General features: G+C 46.5%; 1 protein-coding gene across 11 annotated transcripts in view; it reads right to left on the reverse strand.

Annotated features, from left to right (window-relative positions):
- Positions 1-327: 327 nt before the first annotated feature.
- Cflar (CASP8 and FADD like apoptosis regulator) overlaps positions 328-13,110 on the reverse strand; it is a 51,998-nt gene continuing 39,215 nt past the window's right edge. For 10 of the 11 annotated variants that reach the window (XM_006975045.4, XM_076550345.1, XM_006975046.4 and 7 more), the window contains 2 exons: positions 6,244-6,751; positions 328-4,893 (listed from right to left, as the gene is read on the reverse strand). In XM_006975045.4, coding sequence (XP_006975107.1) covers positions 4,755-4,893; positions 6,244-6,751 — 647 coding nt within the window. In that variant the 3' untranslated portion in view covers positions 328-4,754. Of the gene's footprint in view, positions 4,894-6,243; positions 6,752-8,255; positions 10,322-13,110 lie in introns of those variants that run through there. The other variant, XM_042260326.2, reaches the window with a different exon arrangement.

The raw sequence follows: 13,110 nt of genomic DNA on the forward strand, positions 1-13,110 counted from the left end.
CCTCCCCTCCACACACCCCTCAATCCACTCCTCTGTTTCTCTTCAGAAAGGGGCAGGCCTCCCATGGGTGTCAACAAAGCGTGGCATATCAAGTTGAGGTAGGACTAAGCTCCTCCCCTGGTATTAAGGCTGGGCAATGCGACCCAGGATAGGTTTTTATTTTGTTTTGTTTTGTTTTGTTTATCCCTTTGCTTAAATAGTGCAAAAGTGTGAATGGCATTAATGTCATATAAAAACATGCAGATATGGCCCTATAAATGAAGAGAAGACAAAAAAGATATTATGTCATACATGTGCTCTGTTGATAAATATTAAAGACACCAGACCTTCTTTTTTAAAAAAAAGTTTTTTTTTTAATGTGATTTAGAGATTTCTTAAAATGAAAACAGTGTGATAATGCCTGGAATCCCAGCACTCGGGAGGCAGAGACAGAATATCATAAATCCCAGATCTGAGCTACATGTAAAAGAAAAACAATCCCCCCCAAAACAAAAAAACATATTATAGTTAAAACCTACTATCCCCACAGTATGGTGTACATCAAGACTTAATATAAAGCCACAGCAATCAAGACAGTACGGTACTGAAATAAGACATCAGTGAATAAATAGAACACAAATAAGTCTACAAACAGACCCTGCAAATAAAATCAACTGACCTTTGAAAAGGACCAAAGCAATTCAATGAGAGGATTCTTTTTCAGTACATAGTACAGAATGAGCCAGGAAGCATGAAAGCAATTGGCATACCAATCTTACACCTTTTACAAAATTAATTCAAAATTTATCACAGATGCACAAAATGCAAAATATTACAATTTCTAGACAATAACATAGGGAAAAAAATGACCTTTAGCTTGGTTGTATTTTCTGTGTTTTTCAATTTAGCCTTTGTTAGACTCTTCAGACAAGGGCAAAAAGCAGCCACATTCTTCACTAGAATATCACAAGAACAATTTCTAGACAACACACTAAAATTCTTCCCTGAAACCTCTTGACCCAGCCCCGGGCAGTGCAAGTCACCCTCAGCACCCCTGTCGTCCATGCTCCTACCAACATGCCCCATTAAGCCGTGCTTACAGCATTCCACTGCTTTCCTAACCCAAAGTACCAAAGTCCAAATTCCTCCAAACAAAAACATGGTCAGGACTATCACAGCAATACTCCAGTCTCAGGTACCAACTTGTCTTAGTTAGGGTGTCTACTGCTGGGAAGAGACACCATGACCACAGCAACTCTTATAAAGGGAAACACTTCATTGGCAGCTTACAGTTCAGAAGTTCAGCCCATTATCATCACGGTGGGGAGCGTGGTGGTGTGCAGGCAGACATGGTGCTGGCTACATCTTGATCGGAAGGCAACAGGAAGTGGACTGAGTATCACACTGAGGGAAACTTGAGCAAAAGAGACCTCAAAGCCACCCCCACAGCGATGCACTTATCCAACAAGGCCACCGCTCCAAATAGTGCCATTCCCCTTGAGAGCAATTTTCTTTCAAACCACCACAGACAGATACTGATGAACATTTAGAAAACAGAAACAAGAGGCATTATCTGTCACACTCCTGTCATTCCTTTTCTATTTTAGAAGGCGTCTTTCTGACCCATGTTTCTGGTTTTACCCAAAAGAGAGTTACTGTAAACATACTAGACAAACTATTACATGTTTTAAATGCCTCTTTCATGTAGTATTAGCAATGATCCCTTGTTATATGAACACTGTTCAGGTAACAGCACTCTTTGTAGAGTCCGTGTGTCACGGGGCCGTGACATGAGTCTCTTTACAGCTTAAGCTCATACCCTAGTGTGGGGTGATTGATTCTAGGCAAGCTGCTGATATTATTGTGCCTCATCATCCTCATCTATAAAATGGGAAGAAATAACAATGAAGACAATAACTACTGTATTACTTCCTCTTTTTATTGCTGTGATAAAACACCAGGACTGGGATGGAGAGATGGCTCAGAGGTTAAGAGCACTGGCTGCTCTCCCAGAGGTCCTGAGTTCAATTCCCAGCAACCACATGGTGATTCACAACCATCTGTAATGAGATCTTGTGCCCTCTTCTGGCCTGCAGGCATACATACAAGCAGGATACTGTATACATAATAAATAAATAAATAAAATCTTTTTTTGTTTTTTAAGAATACTCCTATACACACTTAGGACATTTTATTCAAGCTGGGTATTCATTGTCTTCTATACATCATTACCTTTTAGTATGTCTAGAATATTTCAGTGGGAACCACACTCAGTGAAAAACAAGAAACCTAGTGTCGTATACAAAAGTGGGCACAGAAGGAATCAAAGATCCCATTATTAAATCAAGGAATTATCTCACATGACAATTGGCTAAAAGGAAAGGCTGAGGGCCTTCCAGGCTCTCCACACCTGGACCATTCCCCTCCTCACTCACCACCCATTGCTACTTACATCTGCTCCAGCTAAAAGTGATACCCAAGGTTTCTAAACATACTTCCCGTCTGCTCCTCCTCTTGGTTTATTTCCTCTTCTCTGTCTCAACCTGCCAAACCCCGCCAACGTTTCAGAGTTTGATTCAGTCCTTCCAAAACAGTGCCGTCAAGTGGCGCCATCCATGTTAAAAGAGCACAGCTCAGCAACGGTGGTAAAGAACCTCACACTTCATCCCTGTGAGGTATTATCTCTCCCTCCCTCTTCTTCCCGCCCCCCCCCCACCTCCCTACTCACCCACCTTCATGTTCTCTCCTTCTCTCTCTCAAAAGAAAGAAAGAAAGAAAGAAAAGAAAGGAAGAAAGAAGGAAACAAACAAACAAAGAAACAAAGAAAACCAGTAAAAAGACAAAAAAAAAAAAGCAAACACACACACACTCACACACACACACACACACACACACACACACAATGGAGTCTATTGTGTGTTGACCTACACCCTTTCTCAGTGCTGGGGTTTTGTCTGGTTTGAATCTGTATAGATCCTTCCTGTGCCCTGCTGCCCCAGTCCCTGAGAGTTCATGTGCATCACTGCTGTTCTGCCTGGAAGATGCTGGAGGAGGGGGGGATTGCTAGTGATGACTGTTCTCTCTCTCTCTCTCTCTCTCTCTCTCTCTCTCTCTCTCTCTCTCTCTCTCTTCTTTTTCTTTTCTGTGTGTGTTTTGGTTTTTGGATTTTCAAGACAGGGTTTCTCTGTGCAGTCCTGGCTGTTCTGGAACTCAGCCTGTAGACCAGGCTGGCCTGGAACTCAGAGATCTGCCTGCCTCTGCCTCCCGAGTTCTGGGATTGAAAGAATATGCTACCATGGCCTGCTTGATTACTAATCTTAAATTAGATTATGGCCTCAATTGGATTATTAGCTCTCTCAACACATTTTATAGCAGCTAAAAAAAAAAAAAACAAAAAAAAAACAAAAAAACCAAAAAAAACAGACTATGTTAGAATTTGTCTCCTCTCGGCCGCCCCCACCCCCCACTCCCCCTCCCATACACACCATAGTTACTACATAGCCAGACTGGGAATTTGCGATCCTCTGGCCTCACTCGGCCTAGTCCTGGTACGACAGGATTTTTTCTACAATTCCAAGCTTGTTTCAAGGGTGTTCAATAAATAAACAGAATTACTCCGCTTTTGTCACAAACAAGTTAACAATATGAAATTATAGACAAGTTAAATCGTTACTGTGGTAGCCATTTTTCTATCTACATGTGTTCCAGTGACGGGAGTCATAAGCCTAAGCGACCCTTGACACACATGCCGCCATATTTGGGCTTCTCTCCTCTTTTCCTAGATCTAGGCCTTGCTTAAGTCTCCATAGCACCAGAACCTCTTCTCACAGATACCAGAACCTCTTCTCAGATATCAGGTGAACAAGCTGCAGTTGTTAAGCAATTAGGCACTTAGGCAAGAGTAGATAGAAAACCCCCAGAGCAACATTTCCTGCTGGCCAAACAGCCCATAATTAAGTCCCTTCCTGCTTGCACCCCCCTTTACCTACCTATATATGCCTTAAGAAAAAATAAATAAAATTCTGGAGCTTGACCAGACGTCCTGTCTTGCTCTCATTCTTTGTGTCTCTTGTCCCTCTCATTCGCCAGCCCTCCCTTCAGGTCCCCGTTGAGGACCCCACTGGCCATGGCATTCCAGAGCCTCGGGTTATACATTTTAAACATACACAATAAAATCTGTTTTTGAAAAAATAACATACATGTGAAGCCAGCTCACAAACATTCAAGACAAATGTGCAAGTTCAAAAGCAACAGGACCAGAAAGCCCGGGTTCATGAAGCAATAGATACTTCTATAACTTCATTAGCTAATAAATTAACAAATGAGTAGATGCAGACACTCCAGACACAGAAACAATTTACCCAGTCGGATGACGAATTCAGGTAATTCTCCTCCTTAAGTTACATTCAAGTGTCATAGTTCAAATCTTGAACCATAGACTATCACCCTTCCAATAACTTAGCATATCTTGGTAGATAAACCCAAGAAGCAATGGGATTATATCTTACCATTCATTCTCCACACTGTGTCGAAACATCTGACACAGGAACTTAAGGAGGAGAGATTTACTTTGCATCATATTGGGGAGGCATGGTGGCAGGAGCGGCATGGTCCACCGCAGCAGGGGTTATGGCTGCTGCCCGTTTACAGAACCAGGAAGCAGGGCTTGCCCTAGAACCAGAGCAAGTGTGACCTTCCCAAGCAATCAAGAGGCTTGTCGGCTCCACGCCACCCTGGCCTACATACACCCCAAGAACCCGGAAGGCTTCTGGTTGTCATGTAGAAGACAAAGTGAGTTTCTTTCGCAGAGTGTGCTGCAGGCTCAGATAGTATTTCTCCTTAGAAGAGACTCCGCTGTTCCAGGCATACACTTTGTCCATGAGTTCAACGTGGAGATCCACGAGTGGGCGTTTCCTACAGGAAAAGAGAAAAGTACATTTGAATGCCATGCAAATGCCAAAGAGAAGACAGACCGTCAAACTGCGGTGAGATGAGCCAGCGGCTATGAGCTTTCTTTGAAACCCGCCCTTTTTAAATGCTCTGTAAGTTGCTTAGCAAAAACAATCCAAACAAGTTGGCAGCACTCTGGCCCCAGAGTCCCCTTCCACAGAGACAGCTGAATTTTACTGAGAACACACCAGCCAGGTGATAAGCCACCTGGATCACAAATGCAGAGACAGGAAGACTGTAAAAGGCCAGTGCCACCCCTGGTCCCTGGAGCATCTCCTTGGGAATGCTGCATCGCTCCGGGCATGCACACTAAGGAGACTGGGGAGAGAGAGCTGGAGAGGCACCTGAGCTCCTCAGAATACAAGCATCTGGGCGGTGGCTCAGAAACCTTACTACCGATTGTAATTAGGGGACAAATAAAAAAGGCCAATTAATCTTATACTTGAAGAGCATCGTGGCTTCAGTCAATTAACTAGAAGCCAGGTTAGTAATGGACCCTTTAGAGAAATACCCCTCCTAATAAACATCAAAAATATTTACAGTCGTGCCTTCGTCTGTGGAAGCCAAGACCCTCAGTGGAAGCATGTCTGAAAGCAGGCCAGCAATGAACCCTACAGTGCATACACTGTGATTTTTCTATAATACACACCTGTGGTAAAGCTTAAGTCATGTTAGCAGAGTATAAGAAATACATGCAGCCGAGCCGTGGTGGCGCACGCCTTTAATCCCAGCACTCGGGAGGCAGAAGCAGGTAGATTTATTTCTGAGTTAGAGGCCAGCCTGGGCTACAGAGTGAGTTCCAGGACCCTGTCTTGAAAAACCAAAGAGAGAGAGAGAGAGAGAAAGAGAGAGGAAGAGAGAGAGAGAGAGAGAGAGAGAGAGAGAGAGAGAGAGAGAGAGAGAGAATACATTCAAGCTGAATAATGCTAAGTATTGATCAGCTGTGCTGAGTCTATATCACATCCCAAAGTAACCCTAGTGGGGGAAGGGACAGTCTCTTTCCTGCAGAAGGCCAGCAGACAGAGCATGGTGGTCATCTCCGTTCTGGCAGCAGGGGGATAAACACATGGCCAGGGGTCAAGGTGGAGCTCACGGACTGTAGTTAGTGCTCACCTTTCTTTCTTTCTTTCTTTCTTTTTAAAGATTTATTTATTATGTATACAGCACATATCTCCACAGGCCATAAGAGGGCGCCAGATCTCCTTACAGATGGCTGTGAGCCACCATGTGGTTGCTGGGAATTGAACTCAGGACCTTTGGAAGAACAGTCAGTGCTCTTCACCTCAGAGCCATCTCTCCAGCCCCAGTGCTCACCTTTCTTGCTTCAGCTGCTGGGAGAGGTTCCACAGGTACATGGAGGAGGAGCTAGAGGGCTGCTCCAGCTGGGACACATCCGCCGTGCACAGGCTCCAGAAGATGTCAGCTTCCCTGTGAGTCAGGCAGGAGTCAGGATGCAGGGCCTTGGCGTCCAAGTCTTTTACTGCCGGCCCGTCGACCTCCAGGCTGCTGTCTTCCGACGGGCCGCCTAACACCTCATAGTTCTGAATAAAGAAGAGCTTTGGTTTCCCTACTAGGGAAGGGCACATGTCCCCCATGAACATCCTCTTGACACAATCCAAGGAGAACCCCGAGTGAGCCTGGTCCACGCCCATCATGCTTTGGGAGCCTCCTCGGCTCACTAGAACACATACGAAGCTGTCATAGTCTTTGTGTGTAGGTAGAAGGGCACATCGGTGAAGAATATGGCTTATATCATCCGCTCTGGGAAACAAGAAAGCCTTGACATGATAGCCCAGGGAAGTGAAGGTCTCTTGTAGATATTCTGGAGAGAACAAACAGAAAATAGCACTGAAGGGAGAAGAGCCTCGGAGACACTGGATAATCTCCATATGCATCTGTGTCTGGGTAATGATACTCCAAGGCCTCCCAATTCAGAAATAAGGAGACATGAAATGTGTGACTTTCGTGTCCCAGGCTTCTCTCAAAGGCACAATTCCCCGCTACCCCGCTGTCTCTGCCCACAGCCAACCGCAGATTTGACAGGACCCAGACGCAACCCACCCAAGGCAGTCGAACCAAGAAAGAACAGAACTGGTGTCTTGTCAACCAAAACAAATGGAAGGTTCTTCAAAAGGTCAAGCCTTCAGGTGGCCCCCGCTGACTCTAGGCACCTCATCAGAGACCCTAAGCCAGAGCAGCCTACCTACGCTGTTCCTAAAGTCCCAACCACAGAAACTGAGAGATATAATCCAATGAATAGTTTGCTTAAGCCACTTAATGAGAGAGTGATTTATACACATTATTAGATAAATAATGCAACAAGTAAGTCTTTTGCCCTCTCCTATTAGGATAATTATCTTTATTAACTGTAGTTATATTCTACACACTTTACACACTTTTTTGTTTTTGGTTTTGGGTTTTTTTTTTTTTTTTTTTTTTTTGAGACAGGGTTTCTCTGTGTAGCTTTGCGCCTTTCCTGGGACTCACTCTGGAGCCCAGGCTGGCCTCGAACTCACAGAGATCCGCCTGGCTCTGCCTCCCGAGTGCTGGGATTAAAGGCGTGTGCCACCACCGCCCGGCTGGTTTTGGTTTTTTTGAGACAGGGTTTCTCCATGTAGTTTTGGTGCCTGTCCTGGAACGCTCTGTAGTCCAGGCTGGCCTCAAACTCACAGAGATCTGCCTGGCTCTGCCTCCTGAGTGCTGGGATTGAAGACGTGCGCCACCGCCACCCGGCGCTATTCTACATACTTTTATCCTCTCCTAAAAATGAATTATAGTCTCCAACGCTGAAGAGATACAAAGTGCAGACATCATTAAGTTCACGATCTGCAAGCATCTTATTAAGGAAATGGGGATCTGATCCACAGGTTGCTGATAACCTATTGGGTACCCCTCTTTCCCTTGTAAGATCCGGGTGATAGACTAACGGAGCCACACTGACCCACCCTAGCCACCTCCCTGGGGCGTAAGCAAGGCTTAAAGCTCAGAACTAAACCCAGGTGGGGTCCAGGACAGGAAAACAAGAGCAGCTACATTAGGACTGTAACCACCTGGCAGGAATGAAGACATCCTGGAGACATGTGCCCCTCCCCAGGACAGACTGTTAGAATTACCCCGGAACCTTGTGCTGGGAGAAGGAGAAGGCGGGAGCTTAGTGACCCACCAGATAGATCTGCGGGAGAGACTGGAGCAGAGGGAGCCACGAGGGTGGGCGGGACCAGACCTTGACCAGGACAGCTTAGTTATGCAATACCTCCTGCCTGCCTTCTTATTTAAACCTAAACTTCATGTCAGGACCCTGAAGACGGATGAGAGGGTCACCGAACCTGTTTGCTCTTCTTCCCAATGTGGCCACACTGAATAAACATCCTTTTCCCGCTTTTCACTGGTAATTGGGTTTTTAACTGGCGACGGAACGCAGCTTGTTAGCGCGGCCAGGGCTGGCGTCTCCCGGGTAACGGCGGCACAGTCCCCTGGCTCTCTCATTCCAAAAGGCTCCTTTCTCTTGCTATGGCGTACTCTCTCCTCTAGGGGGCAGGAGTAAACAGGGAAATGCAGGTTCCAAAACTCTCCTGCTCACGTGTCATTTTACTGGCTGGCTTTGCTTGACCGATCAAGTCTTTCCTCTTGACAGGAAGCTCAGCGGGGCTTCCTTTCCAAGCTGGTGTGCGCCGAAGAGGGCAAAGGCTGCTCTGCGCCTTCCAGCGCCTTCACCCTCCTGGGGTTCAGCGGTGCAGGACGGAAAAGAGAACACACCACAGGATCGGAGTTTAAGTCCGGGCTCCCTACCTCCTTAGGGTCTCAGCCTCCTCCAAGGGGCGAAGAGGAGGACAAGCACCTAAGATCTGAAGCAGAAAATCCTTCCCCAACACGAGAGGGAAAAGGCAAAGGTCCCAAATGCCACAGACACCACCAGGAAGACCCTCCCCCTCCCCCCAAATCTGTATGGGACCGGGAACGAAACAGAGCAAGCCCTCCGCGAGGGGAAGTCACCCAGCAGATGCAGCCTGAGGTCATCACAGCTGACATTTCCCACCAGCACCGCATTTCCTTATTAGATGGCTAAGGTGGGTAAGGAGGGTAAAGGTGCCAGCTGGAGTAGCACACACACCAACATTCCTTTCCTTCTTGGGCCAGCAAGCACAAGCATGTAGCCCAGTCTGATTTACAGGCTCTCGGGGGTGGGGCCCATGCAACTTAGAGTAAACCAGGGCCTCCATGTACTCATCTATGAAGTAGGATTAATATGAACACCTAAACAAGAAGGTGGAGCCCAGCAGGGCTTCTGTAAAGATGCTTAAAAAAAAAAAAACGGCATTTATTCAAGTATAGACAATTAACTTTAAAGGAGATGACAGCAGTCACATTAACCCCCATATCAGGGACCCTGCTACGCATCTCTTCCTAAGTGCCACATCTTATGACCCAGATGGTGGTTTCCCTACTCTAAACTAAAACAGTCTTGGGGCAGACAGACTCTGGGTCCCACATATGACTTAGCTGCTGCACTGGCTGGGTTTTGTCTGTCAATTTGACACAAGCTAGAGTCATCAGAGAAAGGAGCCTCAGTTGAGGAAATGCCTCAGTGAGATCCAGCTGTTAAGACATTTTCTCAATTCGTGATTGATGGAGGAGAGTCTGCCCTTGGTGGGTGGTGCCAGCCCTGGGCTGGTGGTCCTGGGTTCTATAAGAAAGGAGGCTGAGCAAGCCATGGGGAACAAGCCAGTAAGTAGCACCCTCCATGGCCTCTGCATCAGCTCCTGCCTCCATGTTCCTGCCCTGCTTGAGTTCCTATCCTGACTTCCTCCAATGAAGGACTATGATCTGGGAGTGTAAGCCAAATAAACCCTTTCCTCCCCAACTTGCTTTTGGTCATGGTGTCTCATCAGAGCGACAGTGACCCTAACTAAGACAGCCGCCATACCCTAGCTTACAAATAGAGGAAGAAGCAGTGGGGTGCCAGGCTTTGGAAAATAAAACCTGAGCAAAATGCAGAAGCTCCACTTCTCCTTCTCCCCACCCTGGAAACCCCACTTCCCACCCAGCCACAGCTTGGTAAGTTCCAACTGCTTCTTAGAAAACACTTCTAGAAGCCACGAAATGTCCCCTGGCCTTGCAGTTAGCACAAGACTACCCTAGAGCTCACTCAGCAAAACACCAGGACTTCAGTCACTTAGAACGCATTTGAGGGACTGGAGAGATGGCTCAGTAGTTAAGAGCACTGGGTGCTCCTCTAGAGGACCTGGGTTCGATTCCCAGCATCCACATGGTGGCTCACCACTGTCCGTAAGTCCAGTTTCAGGAGCTCCATGGCTCCAGGCACACATGTGGTGCACATGTACGTGCATGCAGGCCGAATACCCATACACATAAAATAAAATAAATCTTAAAAAAAAAAAAGAATTCATTTGAGTTAAATAAGCAGACTCATCTTGATGCTTTCTAGATAAATGTACGGAAGAATTAAGGAGAGACCCTTCACCGCTCTATTTACAATCAGTTACTCAGTGCCCTCCATAAGCCGAGACGAGGTGGGCAGGGCACCCTGGGAGGAAGAGGGAGTTCTCCACCAAACTGTATAGGAGCAGCAAGGGAGACAAGGCCAAGGTGGATTCCTGAGTGTGTGCACATATGGAGCTCACAGGTCAGCCTCGGGTGCCAGCCTTCCATCTCGCCTGAGAAGCTCTCTGCTGCTCTGTCACTGTGTATCTATCAGGCTAGCCGGCCCATGAGCTTCCAGAAAATCTCTATGGAGTACAGCCACTTGCCCTACATTTTGGCATTTATTTGGGACCTAGGGATTCGAACTCAGGCCTTCACATTTGTAAGCACACACCTTTACCCGTGGGCAATCTAATCCTAAAATTGCTTCTTCTTCTTCTTCTTCTTCTTCTTCTTCTTCTTCTTCTTCTTCTTCTTCTTCTTCTTCTTCTTCTTCTTCTCCTTCTTCTTCTTCTTCTTTTTTTTTTTTTGGCTTGAGGACAGTCAATTTTTATTAGAGTTTAAAAGGGAAGTTATAAACTCAGCGGCTACCAGGAGGAAGGGGAGAACTTGGAAGAGGAGGAGAAATGTCACGCTACTTGAGCCAACACGGAGGGCAGACCTGTGGCAGACGAGCAGCCACGTGGTTTTAAGCAGGGCTTCTTTATAGGAAGCTACGTGTAGCCCTGTACTGGGCGGGGAAGTCACTGCCTCCCTGAACTTCTGGTTGACTAAGTTCCCCTTATTACCCTCCCAGAAGCTATGACAAGGGACATGGGTCAAGCACACGACTCAGTCGCTGTCTTTCAAGGACTGTACGACCTTGTTGGAGAAGTAAGATCAGTAAGTGTGGGTCTCTGGGCAAATAGAGACAAAGGACAGTGTGGTCTCAGGCACTGGAGCAGGCATTGTGGGGAAAAGGTGTAATTTAAGCCAGAGCCTGGAAAGCCAAGGCAACGGACAGGAAAGTCCCTTTACCCGTGCCCCTGACAAGGTGACAAGGCACAGTTAGGGGCCACAGGTGGGTGGGAGCAGCACCATGTGGCATATTGCATTTGATCACCTGGGCCAACCAAGGCTTCACTGTTCAAGCTCATTCTTGAGGCTATAAACTACCTCTTAAGACTGTTTAGTAAGCAAAGGTGGCCACTGGTGATTCTTTCCAGACTACCTTGTATCAGGAGACAATAATCTCAATGCTACACAAGCCACAACAGGTGTCTGGGGTGCCCAGCTGAGAGTACTCTGTCATTCACACCCATAACTCCTCATCCATAATTCCAGCACTTCAAACAGGCAAAGACCTTACATTCCTTTCTGCCACCCCATTTTCTGGTAAAGCCTTTCATGAGCTGAAAAGGCCTATCCCATATCATGTGACTATCAAGTGAAATGTTAATGTGCTTATCAAAGGGGCTCCCCTGAACCCCGGTACATGTACCACATTATCTTTTTAAACTCTAAAATACAGGGGCCTCCAGCAAGGGCCTATAGACCTATCCTTCTTAAGGACATCCTGGACTTAGAGACTTAAAAGGAAATTCCATTAATAATGCTAAGCTTCTATGCAAATATCTGCTTGGGCCCAGAGGATAGAAATGTCCAGAAGACAGAAGTCCCTCATCACACACTCCTGCTCCGAGGAAGAAGTCATCCACAGTGTACTGATCCCCTGAGACCAGGAGGGGCTGAAAGGGTTTGTCTACCGCTCCTCTGAACAAAGCGTCCCTCTACCATTTTGGATGTCACCTGCCCCTTGTCCCCATGAGCAGAGGTCACAGTGAGTGCTCCACTTCCCCTTGCAGGAATGTCCCTATTATACAAATGTTACTACAAGAAAATGATGTCCATTCAAGCTTCTGCCAGTTCCATTAAAAGAAAAAGAAAAAAAAGAAAAAAAAAAAAAAACCACAAAAGGAGGCACGGAGCAGCCCTAGCCTGCCACTGCCAGGATGGGAAGTTTCTTCACAGAACACCACAGGAGAAACTGCGGTGTCTGCTAGAAAATGTGTCTGCGTCAGTTAAAGCGTGACAAAAATATCAGAAGCAGCAGAGGGAAAACTATTTCCTCTTCATAATCTGAAAATGCTGCCTTTATACAGGAACCCCCAAGATAGGCAAGGCTTAAACCAGGCCCTGCGTCCACCTGCCAGTGATTCAAGACAGTGGCTCCCACACGCCTAGGAAGATCAAGGCTAGCACACGGCTCGCCAACCAAGACCCAACCTTTGCTAGGTTGCTGGCATGGTTGCCTGGACACCACAGACATGTGCTTGAACTCTACCAAGGACAAAATGAGGCCGAAATCCTTCAGCACTGCTACCCACCGCAAGAAAAGGTCATGGCCGATAAGGATCCTTTTCCAAAATAATTTACCAAAAATAACCTTGTCTCTTCTCACTGGCCCTGAGACCAGACTCCATCTCAAATGAACTCCATGCAGGGCCAAGCATGTGCTGTTTGTAAGATATCTTTAATAAGCATTTACCAGACGAAGAAAATAATATGCCTATTAATATTTAGGGGATTTGTGGTCTTTAGTTAAAGTCTGATTGGGGGGGGGGTAGGCAAAAAGGAGGAAGAAGTCCATGAGACTATTAAACTGAAACATCAAAGGACTGGTTCAAAACACATGTTACAAGGAGAGACTACTCCATCACCAGCGTCCCTTCAGGAACTACTCCATCACCCCTTCAGGAA

The sequence above is a fragment of the Peromyscus maniculatus genome, chromosome 13 (assembly GCF_049852395.1).
Source record: "Peromyscus maniculatus bairdii isolate BWxNUB_F1_BW_parent chromosome 13, HU_Pman_BW_mat_3.1, whole genome shotgun sequence".
Taxonomy (NCBI): domain Eukaryota; kingdom Metazoa; phylum Chordata; class Mammalia; order Rodentia; family Cricetidae; genus Peromyscus; species Peromyscus maniculatus.